Source organism: Silurus meridionalis, chromosome 23 (genome assembly GCF_014805685.1).
Source record: "Silurus meridionalis isolate SWU-2019-XX chromosome 23, ASM1480568v1, whole genome shotgun sequence".
NCBI classification, from domain to species: Eukaryota; Metazoa; Chordata; class Actinopteri; order Siluriformes; family Siluridae; genus Silurus; species Silurus meridionalis.
Genome location: NC_060906.1, coordinates 23,415,702 through 23,434,436, shown reverse-complemented (window position 1 = coordinate 23,434,436; position 18,735 = coordinate 23,415,702). Strand labels below are relative to the sequence as shown.

Here is an 18,735-nt window from a genome sequence, read left to right as displayed (position 1 = left end):
ACTCCACCCAAATGGAGACTAGCACATAGCAAACGTCTGGTCACGTTTCCACAAACCGTTGGCAGTATAGTGGTATATGGAGGTCGTATTCAGTTTGTGTTTGTGGTTTGTGTGTAATCATGCGAGCAGACCGGAGCGCAGGGCAGCGAGTGAACGAGGCGGACAGACAGAGAGAGAGAGAGAAAGAGAAGAAGGAAAGGTAGCTCACTGCGTGGGGGTCTCCCTTCACCCTCGAAGGCGTTGGCAGCATCCACCAGGTGGCTCCAGTCCATGCCGCTGTCGGTGTCCGTGTCGGGTAGGGGCATGAGGCCCAGCTCGGGAGATGGTAACCTCTGGCGCTCGTGCAGGTCTGCTAGAGAGGTGTCAGACGCGGAGAGGTCACCTGACCCACGGCCAATGAGAAAACATCACACGGTGCGTGTCAGCTGACCGAGTCCGACTATTACACTGATAACACACGAGGACTGTGTCCTGCCGCCGGACTCGTCCTGATCGCCTCTGCGATTCTGAGCGTTACGTCTACGTGGGCTTAAACACCGAACGTCACGTGTCAAACTACAGGTCAAGAACAAACGTGAGTCTGATCTTAGAGGTGAAGCTATTTACTAGTACAAGGACATGTTTAAGAGGATGGATGGATGGATGGATAGATGGATGGATAGAATACCTACATGATACGCAGCAATGATGTAAATAAATGCTGCTGAATACTAAAACAATTATAAAATATTTTGAAAACATGAATAAACAGTAAAGAAAAAAAGCCCATCCACATGTATGGAAAGAAATGTAATTATTTATAGGCTTCTGTGTGTGAAAAGGTTTCAATGAAAAGCAAAATGGAGAGGGAGAGAGAGAGAGAGAGAGAGAGAGAGAGAGAGAGAGAGAACACAAATCCTCGCTCCTTCATAATGTAACCATAGCGACAATCCTACACACATAACATCATGGTGTGACATCATTATGGTTTAATAAGTGTATTATCTACTTCAGTCACTGTGCTGCTCCTGTGTGTGGAATCTTCACTGTTTATTGTACTGCTTCATCCACAACATTTCTCTCAGACACAAATCAATTCTCTCTCCTTCTTTCCATCCATCCACCTGCCTATTCAAATATCTGTCTATTCATCCATCCATCAGCCCATCTACCCATCTCTCTATCTGCCCCTTCATTCAAATATCAGTCTATTAATCCAACATCTACCCATCTCTCTATCTGCCCCTTCATTCAAATATCTGTCTATTAATCTATCCATTGATCAATCTCTCTATCTGCCTATCTGTCTAAATATTTGTCTATTCATCAGTCCATCCATCCATATTTCTATCTGCCTATCCACCTAAATATCCATCCATCCATCCATCCATCCATCTCCCTATCTGCCTATCCACCCAAAAATACATCAGTCCATCCATCCATCCATCCATCCATCCATCCATCCCTCCCTCAAGCGCTCATCTGTCCATCCATTCAACAGTCTATATGTCCATCCTTTTATCTATCCATCCATCCAAACATCCATTTTCATGAACCTTCTGAGATATCCATCCTTTAATCCATACATTCATACATGCATGCATCCATCCAAATATCCATTTATCAACCTCCTAGGCCATCCATCCATCCATCCATCTCTCCATCTGTCTATCCATCCAAATATCCGTCCAGATTTTCAATAAGTCATATATTCAACAATCACTCCATCTCTCTTTTTATCTATCCATTCAAATGTCTTTCTAATAATTAATCTCCCCATCCAGCTATCCATCCATCACACAACCTTTCCATTCATCCATCCATACATCCATCCATCTCCACATCACCTTTCCATGTGTAACCTGTACTCTCTTTGGTGGCCTGTAATGATCCTTACCCACGAGCTACTCACCATGCATCTTAATGCCCAGTTTGTAGGAGGGCCTGCGCAGGGGGGCACCGCGGGTGGTGGGCGAACGTGGCAGGGTCGAGCAGCTGAAGAGCACGTCGCTGGCAAGGGCCTGCTCCAACACCGTATCTCCCAGTGACGGCAAGCGCTGGCCTCGATAAATACTCTCGTCAGAGAGGGTGCGCTGCAGAGAGCGCCGGCCCGTACCACTCGCACCTGAACACGGCGGCTGCAGGGACTACAACACATAAATGACAAAATACATGAGGAAAACACATCCATCATCATCATCATCATCATCATCAAGCAGATTTATATAAACCTGTAAATCCAACAGTGCTATAGGATAAACTTTAATATATCCTTCAGCCTGTGTGTGTGTGTACCTTGTCGTCATGATGTATGGCAGGAGGGCTGTCCAGGGTGATGAGTTTCTTCAGATCCTCCTCTACAGTGGATTTGCCCAGCGGCTGAGGAGAGTGCAGGTCTCGAAGAGATGGCCGTGTCTGAGATGGTACACTTTCTGCTCCTTCGCCCTGAGGCCTCCTGGAAGCCAAATGAAATAAAATTAGGTATTTTCAGGACTTTTAGAGTCTTTAATGGTAGACTATAAAATTGAAATGGACACCTGCAAAATCTGACCACAAGGGGGCGAACAATCCCTGAACAATAATAGAAACACAGATTCCTTTTTTTTTTCTATGGACACTGGCGCATCCTTTTTAAAACCAGCACTCACTTCCGGGTGTCTCCAAAGTCGACAGAGTTGATTGTGCTCCCCGGTTTCCTCCAGCCGATCAGGTACTTGCTGGTGGCTCCCTGGCGAGGGTAGAAACTCTTAGGTCCTGGAGAAACTGAGCTCTGAGAGGAGGAGGAGGAGGGCGAGGTGGTGGAAGGCGACTCGTCTCGAGGAGAGTTGTGACTAGAGCTGAGTGCTCCAGAGCTCCCAGAGTGACGAGAGCTGTGGAAGAAACAGGATGCAGGATTAAAGCTGGGGTTCGCTACGTTTTGAAGGCATGCTAAATCAAGCACTGTGTATGAGTGAACACCTAGCGTGTACGGCCATGTCGCTGAGGCTGTACGAGCTGCTGTCACGCATTAGGAGGTGTGTAGGAGGACTGCGCGTGGTCGGAGGCTCTGCAGGGGCGACAGGAGGCTCCGCAGCCGGGGGCGACCGCTCCAGGACTCTACGCCCTCCATCGGACGGACCGTGCCATGGTGAGGCGACCCTCTCCCGAGGTGCTGACGTACCCACGGCAAGTAGGGAGCTCGAGCTACCATGATGGGGCACATAAGAGGTGGCGTCAATGCCGCTGTCAGCTGAGGAGCCCTGCAGGTATCCGCCTCCACCCAGACCGTTGGGCTCAGAGTCACCAACATCGCTCTGACCTCCGGCTCCCAGATCGTACCATTTGTCATCGCTGTGTGCACCGCTGGACGCCGTACTGGACAGGGTGTTACTGCTCGAGTGGGAATATGGGCCCTCTGACTGCACAAGAACAGAAGCAGAGAAGAAACTAGAAAAGGTACTGTGGTCCAAGGGGAATAAAACAACACAAGCATGCTGATAGAGCAAATAATCAAGAACATTGCATAAGAATCCCCGCCTGGTCTTATGGTACGATCTGGTTTGATTGACAGCCCACTGGAATCCTCCTACTGCTCTAAAAACCCCATAAAGATTTCAGCAGCTCACGAGGCACTCATCAAGTCTCCCCACTCACCTGGCTGCTCTTCTTAGGCGACAGGTGAATGACCTGCTCCTGCCTCTGGATACGTGGGCCTCCCGAGTACGCCGGGCCGGATTTACTGACCGGGACGTCTGAAAGGAGAGACGTGATCAGATGTCAGAACACTCAGACCTAGATTAGACACAAAGACACTTTGTGGGGGATGGAAGGGGGAAAAAAAAAAGATGACAGCAGCCGATTTGGAGAAACACTCGAGACTCATTATGCAAGGGAATATAATGACTGCGACATAACCAACCACCCACACACACACACACACACACAATGCTGAGCGTTCACATGATCCTTACGCCCACTCCAGTTACAAAATACAGCAATATTCAACAAAAGGATTACAATTTCCATACGCATGCTGCGTGTCCTGGCTTGGCTCCGTTATGGTGGTCGGTGTACAGCAAACCTGACCGTTGTGTAATTTCTGAGGTGTTAGATAAGAGCACTGAAATAGACTGCAAACCGGGAACCGTGCTAAGAAAAAGAACAGAACAGCAATGGATCTGAGAGAGACGAGTGCAGACGCAGGTTCGGACGCAGATGTGGCTCTAATCTACGCTACAATTTATTCATATTGTTACTATAATAATACGATACACTGTTACAAAAACAAGCTTGTGCATGTACATGCATTTCTTATATTATATAAAAAAATGGGTTTTAAATATCATTTTTCTTTCAGATATTATTTATTTATTTTCTTTCCCTGGAAGCGTTTCATTTCTACAGCTATTTATTTTACTATTTCAATGCAGCAATGCAGACCCTCAACATCGAGGCAGAACATACTAGAAGTTCCACTCAGCATCCTAGAGGTAAGCATTTAGGATAACCTGAGATAGAATAGCCAAGTGCTGATTTCAGCCAGCAGGATGCTTTTTCTTCTGTGTCGCCCGAAGAAATCCGGCGTCTGAGACACAGGACTGGTTTCCATCAAGCTGCCACTGTCACCCCCTTGAGCAAAGCCCTTAACCCTCAACTGCTCAGTTCTATAAATGTGATTATTCTAAGTCGCTTTGGATAAGGGCGTCTGCCAAATGCCCTCAGTGTAGACTAGGCTAAATGGCATGATAGCATGTTAAGGGCCTCGCTCAAGAACCCAGCAGCTTGGTGGTGCTGAGATCTGAACTCATGACCTTTTGAAAGCCCAACAGCTTAACCACTGAGCTACCACCTGTCTTGAGACAGAAAGAAACACTCGGTTGGGTCTGGGCTTTGCTAGAAATCTGTTTGTCAGCTCTGGAGGAAATCACAGGTCAAAGGGCAAGAATCTTGAACAAATTGTCCACCCTATGATGGTGAACTGAGAGTTACAGGAAGTCACCCATTCCTGTTTCCTCTCTCGATGTTAAGACTTGCATCAGGGGTAGTAAAAGTAGTTACTGCTTTACAGAGAAACTGTGAAATCTTCTATGCTGAAAAATGGTAGTTTCAACAATAAATCATTTCACTCTTGTGGGACTTCTTTTGCGCACGACAAACCATCAGTGAGACTTGTATGAAAAAGCCTTCAAATAAAACACAGTGCAGTCTGTGTACTTTAATACACACTAACGTCTGAAAGAAGGTGCTTTTCCTGTTTCCGGTATGCCATCATATGAATGGAACGGAGAGAGACACATCCGGTAGGACTTCCTTTCCTAACATCCTGAAGTTTCTCTTCCTGTCCGTCAGAAGCAGGGATTGGGAACTGGAGCAATCTAAATATGTTGAAAAGGCACAATAAAAGACACAATCGGAGACACAACCTGAGGTACAATCCAAAGCCTAATCAGAGACACACTCCAAGACAGAAATCAGAGGCCCAGTCCAAGGAAGAACCCAAGACACAATTGAAGACACAATCAGAGACACAATACGAGGCACAATCCTGACACAATGGAAGACACAACTGAAGGCACAATTCGAGACACAATTCAATACAGTCAGAGGCACAGCCCGAGGCACAATCCGAGGCACAATCCGAGGCGTACCGCTCTTTCATTTGAAAACCTTCACTGCGAGCTCAGGCTAAATACGGGTCAAGACGTGTTTGCCGGCCTTCCGTGACCTGAGCCGGTGTGCAGGGTCGGGCGAGAGAGGGATAATTCTAGACTGCTGAGAGCGGTCCAGCGCTCAGGCCACAGTGTGTGTGTGTGTGTGTGTTGCACTCTGTTATTACTGGCACACACTGAGAGACCGAAAAAGAATATCTGAGGATGTTAAAAGGGGTCAAAGCAAGAACAGAACCATAAGAGTCACCCACACCCTCACAAAGACATGCTGACAAAGAGTAAGAGCAGAGAGAGAGAGAGAGAGACAGAAAAAAATAGAGAGAGATAAAAATGAGTGATGCAAGGCCAAAGTCATAAAGTGAGAATGGATAGATGGGGGAAAAAAATAAATAAATAAAAAATAAACACTTTATCCAAGCCGTGATTTACAGGAGTGAAAGGACGGTTTTCGGATGGGACTCATGGCAGAGTGCATAACTTCAACAGGGGGTGGAGACAGCCGTTACTACGGGAACAAAAAGGGTCTGCAGTATAGAGCGGCTCAAATCAGACCCGGTGTTGTCTCAATATTTTAATGAGCACGTCTAAATTCTCACCAAAACATTTGACTTCCTATTTTGCTCATTTTGGTGTCGAGTTCACACAATCCAGGCACTCGGGATTAAACAGGATGTTAGCATTGATGTGAATCTCGACGCACAGCCGATGATACAATATAAATACATATCAAGCAGCTACCGATGCAGTGTGATCTGATTTCCATTTGATTCAAAAAGAAAAAAAAAAAAAAAAAACAGATGCTATGCAATTCCATATGGTGCAGAAAGTTCACTTTTATATCTTCGGTTCAGACAGACAGCAAATCATCACTTTAATTAATTAATTAATTTTTTTTTTACTTTTCTAACGCACGTCTCTTTTACACACACGCATTTGTGGTGAAATAAACCCCAGATTAAAAAAAACGCTGTTCTGTCTTCAGGAAGATGCAGCTTTACCTCTACCATGTTAATCTGTATTCATGTGACTCTCAGAACACTGATGCATCGTGTTTAAAAATAGTGTGCATTGGATACAAGTGGGCATTCGTATCACGATGCATCGTTTTAAACATTGATGCATCATTAAAAATGATTTATTTATATATAACTATTAGAGAGAATACACAAATATGTTCGAAACGATGTATCCTGATACAAACTTGTATCCAATGCACACGTTTTATAAATCGGTGCATCACATCGTTAACTTTTCTGCTGATATGCTGATCTATGAATCTTCTCATCCCTGGTAGAAAGGTTTAGGTAAAGACACTGTGGGACTGGGGGACCAAACCTAATTGTGGGATTTGTTCCCCAATATGGTCACACATCTCAGCGTTGTCCATCACTGCTCCTCATCGTTTTGGGACATGCAGGTCCACGCATAAAACGTGTATTTTGTGATATACTCTCCTGAGGTCCAGAGATGAGAGTATGTGCCTACATGCTTGTTTTAAAGGTAGACGTTTGTCTCTCTGTTTGTCTGATAAAAGTGTGTGTGGACACCTCACCACAGAATAGCTATGTGCCCCTTTTTAAACATCTCAAACCAAATTTAGTCTCCATTTGCTCTTATGAATGAGCTCCACTCTCCTGGGAAGATGTTCCTCTGGATTTTTGTGGAGATTCATTCATGCACAAGGGTGTTAGTAAAGTCAGGTATTAATGTAGGTGAGGTGAGGAGGTACTATAGAATGTTTTTAAGATCATTAAGAATGAAATTTAAGGATTTAAGCCTTAAAGGATTTTTTGATGACATCGTTGTTAGAGACTGGACTTAACCAAGTCCTAAATTAATTATTTTTAAGCCACGTAATCGCTAAACTTCGCCGTATCTGCAAAATAAAATCCGTCTGTTTTACAACCCGAGAAAGATTCGGCCCAATAACAGAAAGCTGATTGGCTGTCGCATGTGGGTTTTATCTGTAGCTGTAATAAGGCGAATTATATTTGGACCAGCAAAAATAGGAACTACAACAACACGCAAATCAACAAACAAAACAAAAACAGGAGCATTTTAATAAACATTAGCGGTAGAGTTACGTGCACGTCGGAGCATTAAGACCTGTTCACAATTATTTAAGATCTGGAACAGCGAATGTAAGACTTTTTAAGGGCAAAATGTAGATTTTTAGACGTTTATATTTATTTTTTTAGACTTGGGCAATAGGATTGGGGCTTTTTAGCAGGAGATCTTCTTGGAGGGTGCAACACATTTGTTTGCGTCAAAGTTTGTGGTAACAGTTTGAGGAAGAAGCACTAATATATCACAGTATCGCACTAATACAGACTGCTGTGTGCATCTCGACATGCGTGTGTGTGTGTGTGTGTGTGTGTGTGTGTGTGTGTGTGTGTGTGCGCCTGTATGTGTGTTGGTGAGTGAGTGAGAGAAAGAAAGAAAGATAACGAGTGCCTGGTGTCCACATGCACTGTCAAACACAGGCTGTCAAACACAAGTACAGGGCAACAACAGGAGGCTCATGTCAGGGCCAGCTGGAGAGAAGGCACACACACACACACACACACACACACACACACACACACACACACACACACACACACACTCTAACACTCATATGGGCATGTCCGTGGTGTGTGTGTTGGAAGCCAACACACACACACACACACACACCTGTTTAAGACTGCATGTCGAATGGAATGGAAATCGAGTGTTAGCAGAGAGTTTAGAGAACAGACGAAAGAAAATATATTTCTTTTTTAAGGGTCAGAACAGACTTCAGTTCCACTTCGATTACTGCAATTAAGTTCAGAAAACAATGAGGAGTCGCTCGTCAAAAGCGCTGAACTGTGCTTAAGGAAATAATGGCGGCTCTCGACTCGGAGACGCTCCATGGAGACCAACCGCTAGCATGCAATTTCCTTTTCACATGGTGTTTCTGAGGAGGGGCATGGACGTCTACACACACACACACACACACACACACACACACACACACACACACACAGAGCTGTTCCAGTACCAACTAGGAATACTGTAATAAAAAAATTATAAAAGAAAAATTTTTATACACAAATATATAAAAAAAAATTTCCCATTTCTTTTTTTATCATCATAATTCTTTTTTATCAAAACATAAAATGTATATTAATTATTTGTTTAATAAAGATTTGGATTTGATTTTTTATTGGAATTTATTCATTTAGTAATTGTTTTTTATTAGGAAAATTTAATTTTGCATCAGAAAATAAAACGTATTTTTTTTATCATCATCAGATTAAAATTGGATTCTGTAGTTCTTTTTCAACACCTGATTATATTTATTATATTAAAAAAGGGAATATAAAAAAAATACATATTTATTAATTATATGTATTATTGTGATTTTTATCATCAGATTTGTTATCAGAAAAATAGTTATTGAATTTATTCATTATTGATTAAAAATGATTTTGGCATGTTAAAAAATAATAATAGAATTCTGTGTAAATTTCTATTCCATCACCTGCTTCCAGTCTGATTATATTAATTTATTAAAAAGTTGATATAATAAAAACATTGATCAATATTTTTTCATTATCAGCAGGAAACATTTGTTTTTTTAATTATATGTATTTTTTATCATAATCAGGAGCAAAAATATATAATTGTATATAATAAATGTTTTTTTATTATTATTATTATCAGGGAATTTTTTTTTATTAAAAAAAGAAATAAATTATATATATATATATATTTTTATAATGAAAAAATAATGTATTAATCTTTTTTATCATCAGGAAAAAATATATATAAATATATATTAATTATTGATTGAAAATGTATTTTAAAAATACGAGTCTGTACACATTCATCACATAAGCTGTTTCCTGTCAGACTGTTACATCATGTTCTAAAAATGACACCTGGTGCTGTTTTTTTTCCTTTTTTTTGTGCTACAAAATCTCAGAATCCCAGAATGCAATGCAGCTGAGAGAAGATACCCAGAGGAGCTTGCTGGTGAATCTAGGAGAGCTCCTGTTTGAAATTTTTGGTATAGATGACATGCTGAGAGGTGAGAGTGCTGGAAGACTCATGAGTATTTTGAGGCATTGTGGGTAATTCCTGACAGCTGATCTGACCTGCTGCTGCTGCTCGGTCAGAGTCGTCCACTCGGGTCCAGCCGGAGGTGGACTTCCCTCCGCCGTCTCCCATCATCTGCCGCTCGGGCGGGAGAGGAGAGTGTCTGTTTGGCACGAATCTGAAACACACACATGGTGGAGCTCACACACCGAGGCTTAGAGGGAGCGCGGGTGGGACGCATAACGGACCCAAAAGTAGGCGAGCGACAAGAAGGAAATGAGGAGATGTGTGGTGCTGGAGTTCAGAGAGCCCTTTACCCTTCAGGCATGGACTTCTGCCTCCAGTGAGCCGCGCCGCTCGAGCCGGTGTCGCTGGAGCACGATAGGTTGCTGGGGGAGCTGCGGGTGTGAGTGGGTCGAGCCATCGCCATGGAGGACGCCAGAGCGTAGTTCTCTGAGCCGGGAGACATCCTGAGACAGGAAGAAATAAACACAATGACACAGACGGAAAAGGGAAAGTCCAAGGGGACGAAAGGGCACCCGAGACCAGCAGCACCCCTCTCTCTGAGCGAACAGACCTCTTTGAGTCGAGAGGACGGCCGTCGCTGGAGACGCTGCGCGGATGGCCGCAGCTCTCTCTTTATTAAAAAGAAATAAATTATATATATATATATATTTTTATAATGAAAAAATAATGTATTAATCTTTTTATCATCAGATTTGTTATCAGAAAAATAGTTATTGAATTTATTCATTATTGATTAAAAATGATTTTGGCATGTTAAAAATAATAATAGAATTCTGTGTAAATTTCTATTCCATCACCTGCTTCCAGTCTGATTATATAATTTATTAAAAGTTGATATAATAAAACATTGATCAATATTTTTCATTATCAGCAGGAAACATTTGTTTTTAATTATATGTATTATTGTGATTTTTATCATCAGATTTGTTATCAGAAAAATAGTTATTGAATTTATTCATTATTGATTAAAAATGATTTTGGCATGTTAAAAATAATAATAGAATTCTGTGTAAATTTCTATTCCATCACCTGCTTCCAGTCTGATTATATAATTTATTAAAAGTTGATATAATAAAACATTGATCAATATTTTTCATTATCAGCAGGAAACATTTGTTTTTAATTATATGTATTATTGTGATTTTTATCATCAGATTTGTTATCAGAAAAATAGTTATTGAATTTATTCATTATTGATTAAAAATGATTTTGGCATGTTAAAAATAATAATAGAATTCTGTGTAAATTTCTATTCCATCACCTGCTTCCAGTCTGATTATATAATTTATTAAAAGTTGATATAATAAAACATTGATCAATATTTTTCATTATCAGCAGGAAACATTTGTTTTTAATTATATGTATTATTGTGATTTTTATCATCAGATTTGTTATCAGAAAAATAGTTATTGAATTTATTCATTATTGATTAAAAATGATTTTGGCATGTTAAAAATAATAATAGAATTCTGTGTAAATTTCTATTCCATCACCTGCTTCCAGTCTGATTATATAATTTATTAAAAGTTGATATAATAAAAACATTGATCAATATTTTTCATTATCAGCAGGAAACATTTGTTTTTAATTATATGTATTATTGTGATTTTTATCATCAGATTTGTTATCAGAAAAATAGTTATTGAATTTATTCATTATTGATTAAAAATGATTTTGGCATGTTAAAAATAATAATAGAATTCTGTGTAAATTTCTATTCCATCACCTGCTTCCAGTCTGATTATATAATTTATTAAAAGTTGATATAATAAAACATTGATCAATATTTTTCATTATCAGCAGGAAACATTTGTTTTTAATTATATGTATTATTGTGATTTTTATCATCAGATTTGTTATCAGAAAAATAGTTATTGAATTTATTCATTATTGATTAAAAATGATTTTGGCATGTTAAAAATAATAATAGAATTCTGTGTAAATTTCTATTCCATCACCTGCTTCCAGTCTGATTATATAATTTATTAAAAGTTGATATAATAAAACATTGATCAATATTTTTCATTATCAGCAGGAAACATTTGTTTTTAATTATATGTATTATTGTGATTTTTATCATCAGATTTGTTATCAGAAAAATAGTTATTGAATTTATTCATTATTGATTAAAAATGATTTTGGCATGTTAAAAATAATAATAGAATTCTGTGTAAATTTCTATTCCATCACCTGCTTCCAGTCTGATTATATAATTTATTAAAAGTTGATATAATAAAACATTGATCAATATTTTTCATTATCAGCAGGAAACATTTGTTTTTAATTATATGTATTATTGTGATTTTTATCATCAGATTTGTTATCAGAAAAATAGTTATTGAATTTATTCATTATTGATTAAAAATGATTTTGGCATGTTAAAAATAATAATAGAATTCTGTGTAAATTTCTATTCCATCACCTGCTTCCAGTCTGATTATATAATTTATTAAAAGTTGATATAATAAAAACATTGATCAATATTTTTCATTATCAGCAGGAAACATTTGTTTTTAATTATATGTATTTTTATCATAATCAGGAGCAAAAATATATAATTGTATATAATAAATGTTTTTTATTATTATCAGGAATTTTTTATTAAAAAGAAATAAATTATATATATATATATATATATATATATATATATATATATATATTTTTATAATGAAAAAATAATGTATTAATCTTTTTATCATCAGATTTGTTATCAGAAAAATAGTTATTGAATTTATTCATTATTGATTAAAAATGATTTTGGCATGTTAAAAATAATAATAGAATTCTGTGTAAATTTCTATTCCATCACCTGCTTCCAGTCTGATTATATAATTTATTAAAAGTTGATATAATAAAACATTGATCAATATTTTTCATTATCAGCAGGAAACATTTGTTTTTAATTATATGTATTATTGTGATTTTTATCATCATCAGATTAAAATTGGATTCTGTAGTTCTTTTCAACACCTGATTATATTTATTATATTAAAAAGGAATATAAAAAAATACATATTTATTAATTATATGTATTATTGTGATTTTTATCATCAGATTTGTTATCAGAAAAATAGTTATTGAATTTATTCATTATTGATTAAAAATGATTTTGGCATGTTAAAAATAATAATAGAATTCTGTGTAAATTTCTATTCCATCACCTGCTTCCAGTCTGATTATATAATTTATTAAAAGTTGATATAATAAAACATTGATCAATATTTTTCATTATCAGCAGGAAACATTTGTTTTTAATTATATGTATTTTTATCATAATCAGGAGCAAAAATATATAATTGTATATAATAAATGTTTTTTATTATTATTATCAGAATTTTTTATTAAAAAGAAATAAATTATATATATATATATATTTTTATAATGAAAAAATAATGTATTAATCTTTTTTATCATCAGGAAAAAATATATATAAATATATATTAATTATTGATTGAAAATGTATTTTAAAAATACGAGTCTGTACACATTCATCACATAAGCTGTTTCCTGTCAGACTGTTACATCATGTTCTAAAAATGACACCTGGTGCTGTTTTTTTTCCTTTTTTTTTGTGCTACAAAATCTCAGAATCCCAGAATGCAATGCAGCTGAGAGAAGATACCCAGAGGAGCTTGCTGGTGAATCTAGGAGAGCTCCTGTTTGAAATTTTTGGTATAGATGACATGCTGAGAGGTGAGAGTGCTGGAAGACTCATGAGTATTTTGAGGCATTGTGGGTAATTCCTGACAGCTGATCTGACCTGCTGCTGCTGCTCGGTCAGAGTCGTCCACTCGGGTCCAGCCGAGGTGGACTTCCCTCCGCCGTCTCCCATCATCTGCCGCTCGGGCGGAGAGGAGAGTGTCTGTTTGGCACGAATCTGAAACACACACATGGTGGAGCTCACACACCGAGGCTTAGAGGGAGCGCGGGTGGGACGCATAACGGACCCAAAAGTAGGCGAACGACAAGAAGGAAATGAGGAGATGTGTGGTGCTGGAGTTCAGAGAGCCCTTTACCCTTCAGGCATGGACTTCTGCCTCCAGTGAGCCGCGCCGCTCGAGCCGGTGTCGCTGGAGCACGATAGGTTGCTGGGGGAGCTGCGGGTGTGAGTGGGTCGAGCCATCGCCATGGAGGACGCCAGAGCGTAGTTCTCTGAGCCGGGAGACATCCTGAGACAGGAAGAAATAAACACAATGACACAGACGGAAAAGGGAAAGTCCAAGGGGACGAAAGGGGCACCCGAGACCAGCAGCACCCCCTCTCTCTGAGCGAACAGACCTCTTTGAGTCGAGAGGACGGCCGTCGCTGGAGACGCTGCGCGGGATGGCCGCAGCTCTCTCGGGTCTCTCGGCGGACAGTGTCTTGCCCATGCTGGCCCCCAGGCTGACGGCGCGGTTGGGGGTCCCCGTGTGGCTCTGAGGAGAGGCGGAGAGGGACTGCTGCGGGCTGGACGACGTGCGCTGCCACTTGTTGTTGTTGGAGCGGAACGGGAACTTGTACTCGTACGACCCGCTCTCGCTGCTACCCTTATACTCGCCCACGGGCATGCGGTACAGCTCAGAACATCCTCTACACACACACACACACACACACACACACACGATAAACAAGAGATAATAAGCTAGGTGTTGCATGGTCCATTTACCAACATAGCTGGATGGATGGATGGATGGATGGATGGATGGATGGATAGATAGTAAAGTGTATAATGTGTATTAAAAAAAAAATAATAAATAAATAATATATATATATATATATATATATATCAAAATTACTTTTTGAAAGTGTAAAAGTAAAAATAGGATTCTGCATAAATTTCAATTTATTTATATAAAGGTATATTTAAAAAAAAGTAAAAAGTAAAAGTGTATGAATGAGTATATTACTGTGTATACGTGTGTGTGTACCTGCGGGGCGTGGCGTCCTCGTGAGGAGGTATAATGACCACCTTGACTGTGACCGAGGTGCGCAGCAGGTCGATCATCTGCTCGTGAGAGAGCGTCGCCACGGCGACCTTGCAGATCTCCACCAGTCGGCTGCCCTGGCGCAGCCCGGCTTGCCAGGCGTAACCGTACGGCTCCACCTCGGCCACGATGCCCTCGTAGTTAACGTGGAAGCCGAGCTGGCCGAGCCCGTTCCTGCGCAGGGTCATCTCCGACGTCTCGCAGCCTTTAGTCAGGAACTGAGAGAGTAAGAGAGAGACGTCACGTCGTCACCACACTTACACTATATACATTAACCGATTTGATGTTATTAGGGAAAAGTGTTTATGTATTTTAGTGGGTAAGGATCTGAATCACTGATCAGAACATCGTTAGTTAGAGGCCCAGCAACACCAAGCTGCCCCAGTTGGGCAAGGCCCTTAACCCTTTCTGCTCCAGGGGGCGCTATGTACAATGTATGTAATCATTTTTTAAATTATGCATAAAATATTAGTTTGATAAATATGCCATTAACTCTAACGTTTTATTTACCTAATTTAAATTGTGTAAAGTCTTTAATTAAAATAAATATTTAAATATGATCTAAAATATTCTCAATTAAAATGTACTCAATTCCATTAAAATTAATTTAATATAATGCTGCATATTTATTTACTGTTTTTTCAGGTTGTTATCAAATCTCTCTCTCTCTCTCTCTCTCTCTCTCTCTTCAGTATGTGCAGATCAGGCAGTATAAACCCGGCCCTGTGCTCAGACGCGATTTTGTTGCTCGAAATCCTCTGCGGCTCGGCGCTGGGATTCAGCGATGGAGAGCGCGAACATTCGGTTCGCCGAGTAGTTCCCATGGCAACAGCTCCTGCGCTCGCAGAGTGACATCACGGGCAGGTGGCCAAAACAAAAAAGTACATTCCAGCCTCCGCACATTTCTGCACGAGGACCGAGCTCTCGCTAATGCAGGCACAAAGGACTGAACGCTGACTAATTCACCGCTCGCCCGCTCCGAGGACCGGCTACGGCCGCGTCTCAACATACTGCACCATCACTCAGGAACCACACACACACACAGACACACACACACTCTGAATGAAGTGGTGTTAGGTGCTCTCCAGGCCTTTTCATGTACCTCAACAGTATCGTCAGTATTTCACAAATAAAGTGTGTATCGGTATTACACAAGCTGCTGTTACAGTAAACCACCATATAGTGGATTATATTCCTCCAACAACATCTCACTCTATAGAGGAACCAAATGTTTGAGGACACCTGAGCATTAGATATTGGAGCATCCCAGTCCACATTTATCTCCACCTTTGCTCTTATAAGAAGTTCCACTCTTCTGGTGGGACTGGTGTTCCACTTCATTTTTTTAGTAAAGTAAAGTGTTAGTAAAGTCAGGTACTGATGTAGGTGAGGTGTATGAGCTCTATAGCAGACACACACACACACACACACACACGCCTGGTCTCTCACCTCCAGGCGTTTCACGACTTCCCTGAAGTCCTCTGTGTTGTTGTTGACCGAGCGCAGCGAGACATTCTCTCCACGCTCGTAGTAGATCTTCATGGAGGCGGGGCTTCCCAAAGTCCAGCCGATGACATCGCGGATGGCGCAGTTGAACACCACGGCCTTGGCCTCTGCATCCACCAGGATGAGAAGTCGTTGGAGATGGCGAGCAGGGCTTCGAATTCTCCACCGCTGCCGTGGTCCTCGGTATACACGGCCCAGGTGATGGACCCCGAGCTGCGAAGCTCCGCCCCCAAACACGGTCGGCTCTTCTCCTTGCGCTTGTGTGCCAGAGAGATGAAGGGGAACTTGCCCGAGGGGTCGATAGGAGTGCTGGTGACATGGCGCTCGGCCAGGTCTCTCAGGTACTCGTGGCGCGTGCGCGTCGCCATGGCGCGGAACTTGTCCGACTTGTGCGCGGCGTTCTCTGCGTTGATCACTTTCGTCAGCAAGAAGTCCCGGAAGACAGACGATTTGGGGAACTTCATGTTCTCGGGGATGGGTGGGCCAAACGCGGGGACGTCTCTGGAACGGGCCACGGCGACGCTGCGACAAAAAAGTGTATCAAAAGGAAAGAAATATATGAGAAAAAAATGGTGAGCGAGGGAATTTCAATCTAATACACAACACAAATAAGATCAAGTGTGCGAGATAATCGCTGAGTCTCCAGAACGCCCCTGTTTCATGTTTATGGATAAGCTGAACTTTTCCCCCAGGTACAAAAAAAACGCAGCATCCCTTTTTAAAAATAATGTATCAGGAAGTAAATTTGTCTGTCTCCGAAAAACAAAAAATTCGAACCGGTTTCTAATTAGACGAGCGTGCGATCAAAACTCAAGGTTGTGTATGCCAGTAGAAACAATACCCACTGGAAAAAATTTCTCAGGAGGTATTGGGGGAAAAAAAGAAAAGAAAGCACTGCTTCATTGACTGCACACATTCCACCGGGGAACATTTTGTGGGAGTAATCTCAGGGAGGCTGGTCCAACTTCACATGAGAAAAAAAAACAGCACATTTTTTGGCTGGATTTGTGGTATTTTGTGTTCTGTCTGTGAAAATCCTCCCACTCCTGGAGCTCTCTCATCCCCCGTTTAAACCAGCTCCTCACCCCCTACCCCACACCCTTCTTATTTTCCTTTCATTAAGCCTCTGGAATGGACATCTAAAGCTTCCTGTTCTGTCTGGTATGCCTGGAACTCGCGAGTGGTCGGCCAGGCGTAGCTGTGAGGAGCTGAAGTGCTGAAGGCAGGAAAGAAGGGAAAAGGGGGTGAAGCACAGATTAGAAACAGGATCTATATATATATATATATATATATATATATATATATATATATATATATATATATATATATACACCCAGTATCTCTCAAAAGTGAGTGCACCCCCTTACAACTATGGTAGTACATCTCCTCAAGAGACAATACTATAGAAATGAAACGGATATATTTTAGAGTCAATATGCAGTTTGTGTATCAGTACAGGTTTATTGTCGTGGTGTAACGATGCAAAGCCACACGTCCTTTTAATCATGTTCATGTTTTTGCCTGACAGAAACATATAAATGTGTGTATCTTGTATTTAAGCAGTTAAAATTCAGTGCTTCGTCCCAGAAGGAGCCTCTTATGAAGCTGCTCACAAATTGCTGCAGAACAACCTAGAGCATGAATTACTGGAACCATGTCCTGTGGTCTGATGAGACGGAGATAAACTTGTTTGGCTCAGAGATGTCCAGCATGTGTGGTGACACCATGGTTAGAAAAACCAATTTAGTTCTTGTCTACAGTCATGCATGGTGGTGGCAGCATCATGGTCTGAGGCTGCATGAGTGCTGCTGGTACTGGGGAGCTGCGGTTCATTGAGGGAAACATGGATTCCAACATGTAATGTGACGTTCTGAAGCAGAACATGATGCTCTTCCTTCAGAAACTGGGCAGAATAGCAGTTGTCCAACATAATAACAAACCCAAACACACCGATAAGATGACCACTGCCTTGCTGAGGAAGGTGAAGGTGATGGAGTGGCCAAGTGTGTCTTTAGACCTGAACCCTATTGAGCACCTGTAAGGATCCTCAAGCAGAAGGTGTAGAAGCGCCATGTTTCTGACATCCAGCAGCTCTGTGATGTCATTATGGAGGAGTGGAAGAGGATCCCAGCAACAACCTGTGCAGCTCTGGTGAATTCCACACCCAGGAGGATTGAGACAGTGTTGGATAACAATTCTGCTTACACACAATATTCACACTTTGGACACGGTTTTGACACGTTCACTGAGGGTGAACTCTTTTGTGAGTGTATATTAGGGATGTGCATATCCGTAACTGAGGCGAAGCGATTCGCATCTTGATGCATAGTCGACGATACAAAACATAAAAATACATATGAAGCAGTTACCGATGCAATACGATTCACCCCTCTTATGATGCAACGCGATCCGATTTCCATCCGATCCAATGAAATACGATGCAAGGAAGAAAATACAATAATCTGCAATTCAGTATGGTACCAATCGTCACTTTTGTTTCTTTGGTTCAAACAGAAAATTATCAATTTACTTAAGTGCCTTCTGACTTC

The 18,735-nt window shown here is 40.8% G+C and overlaps 1 protein-coding gene across 1 annotated transcript in view; it reads right to left on the bottom strand.

Moving 5' to 3' along the window:
• The window catches only part of sipa1l1 (signal-induced proliferation-associated 1 like 1), a 79,357-nt gene that overhangs the window by 4,731 nt on the left and 55,891 nt on the right, over positions 1–18,735 (bottom strand). The window contains 12 exon segments of the mRNA XM_046836261.1: positions 209–382; positions 1,892–2,126; positions 2,275–2,434; positions 2,628–2,849; positions 2,938–3,377; positions 3,613–3,710; positions 9,749–9,867; positions 13,733–13,885; positions 13,995–14,285; positions 14,624–14,898; positions 16,130–16,311; positions 16,314–16,708. Coding sequence (XP_046692217.1) covers positions 209–382; positions 1,892–2,126; positions 2,275–2,434; positions 2,628–2,849; positions 2,938–3,377; positions 3,613–3,710; positions 9,749–9,867; positions 13,733–13,885; positions 13,995–14,285; positions 14,624–14,898; positions 16,130–16,311; positions 16,314–16,708 — 2,744 coding nt within the window.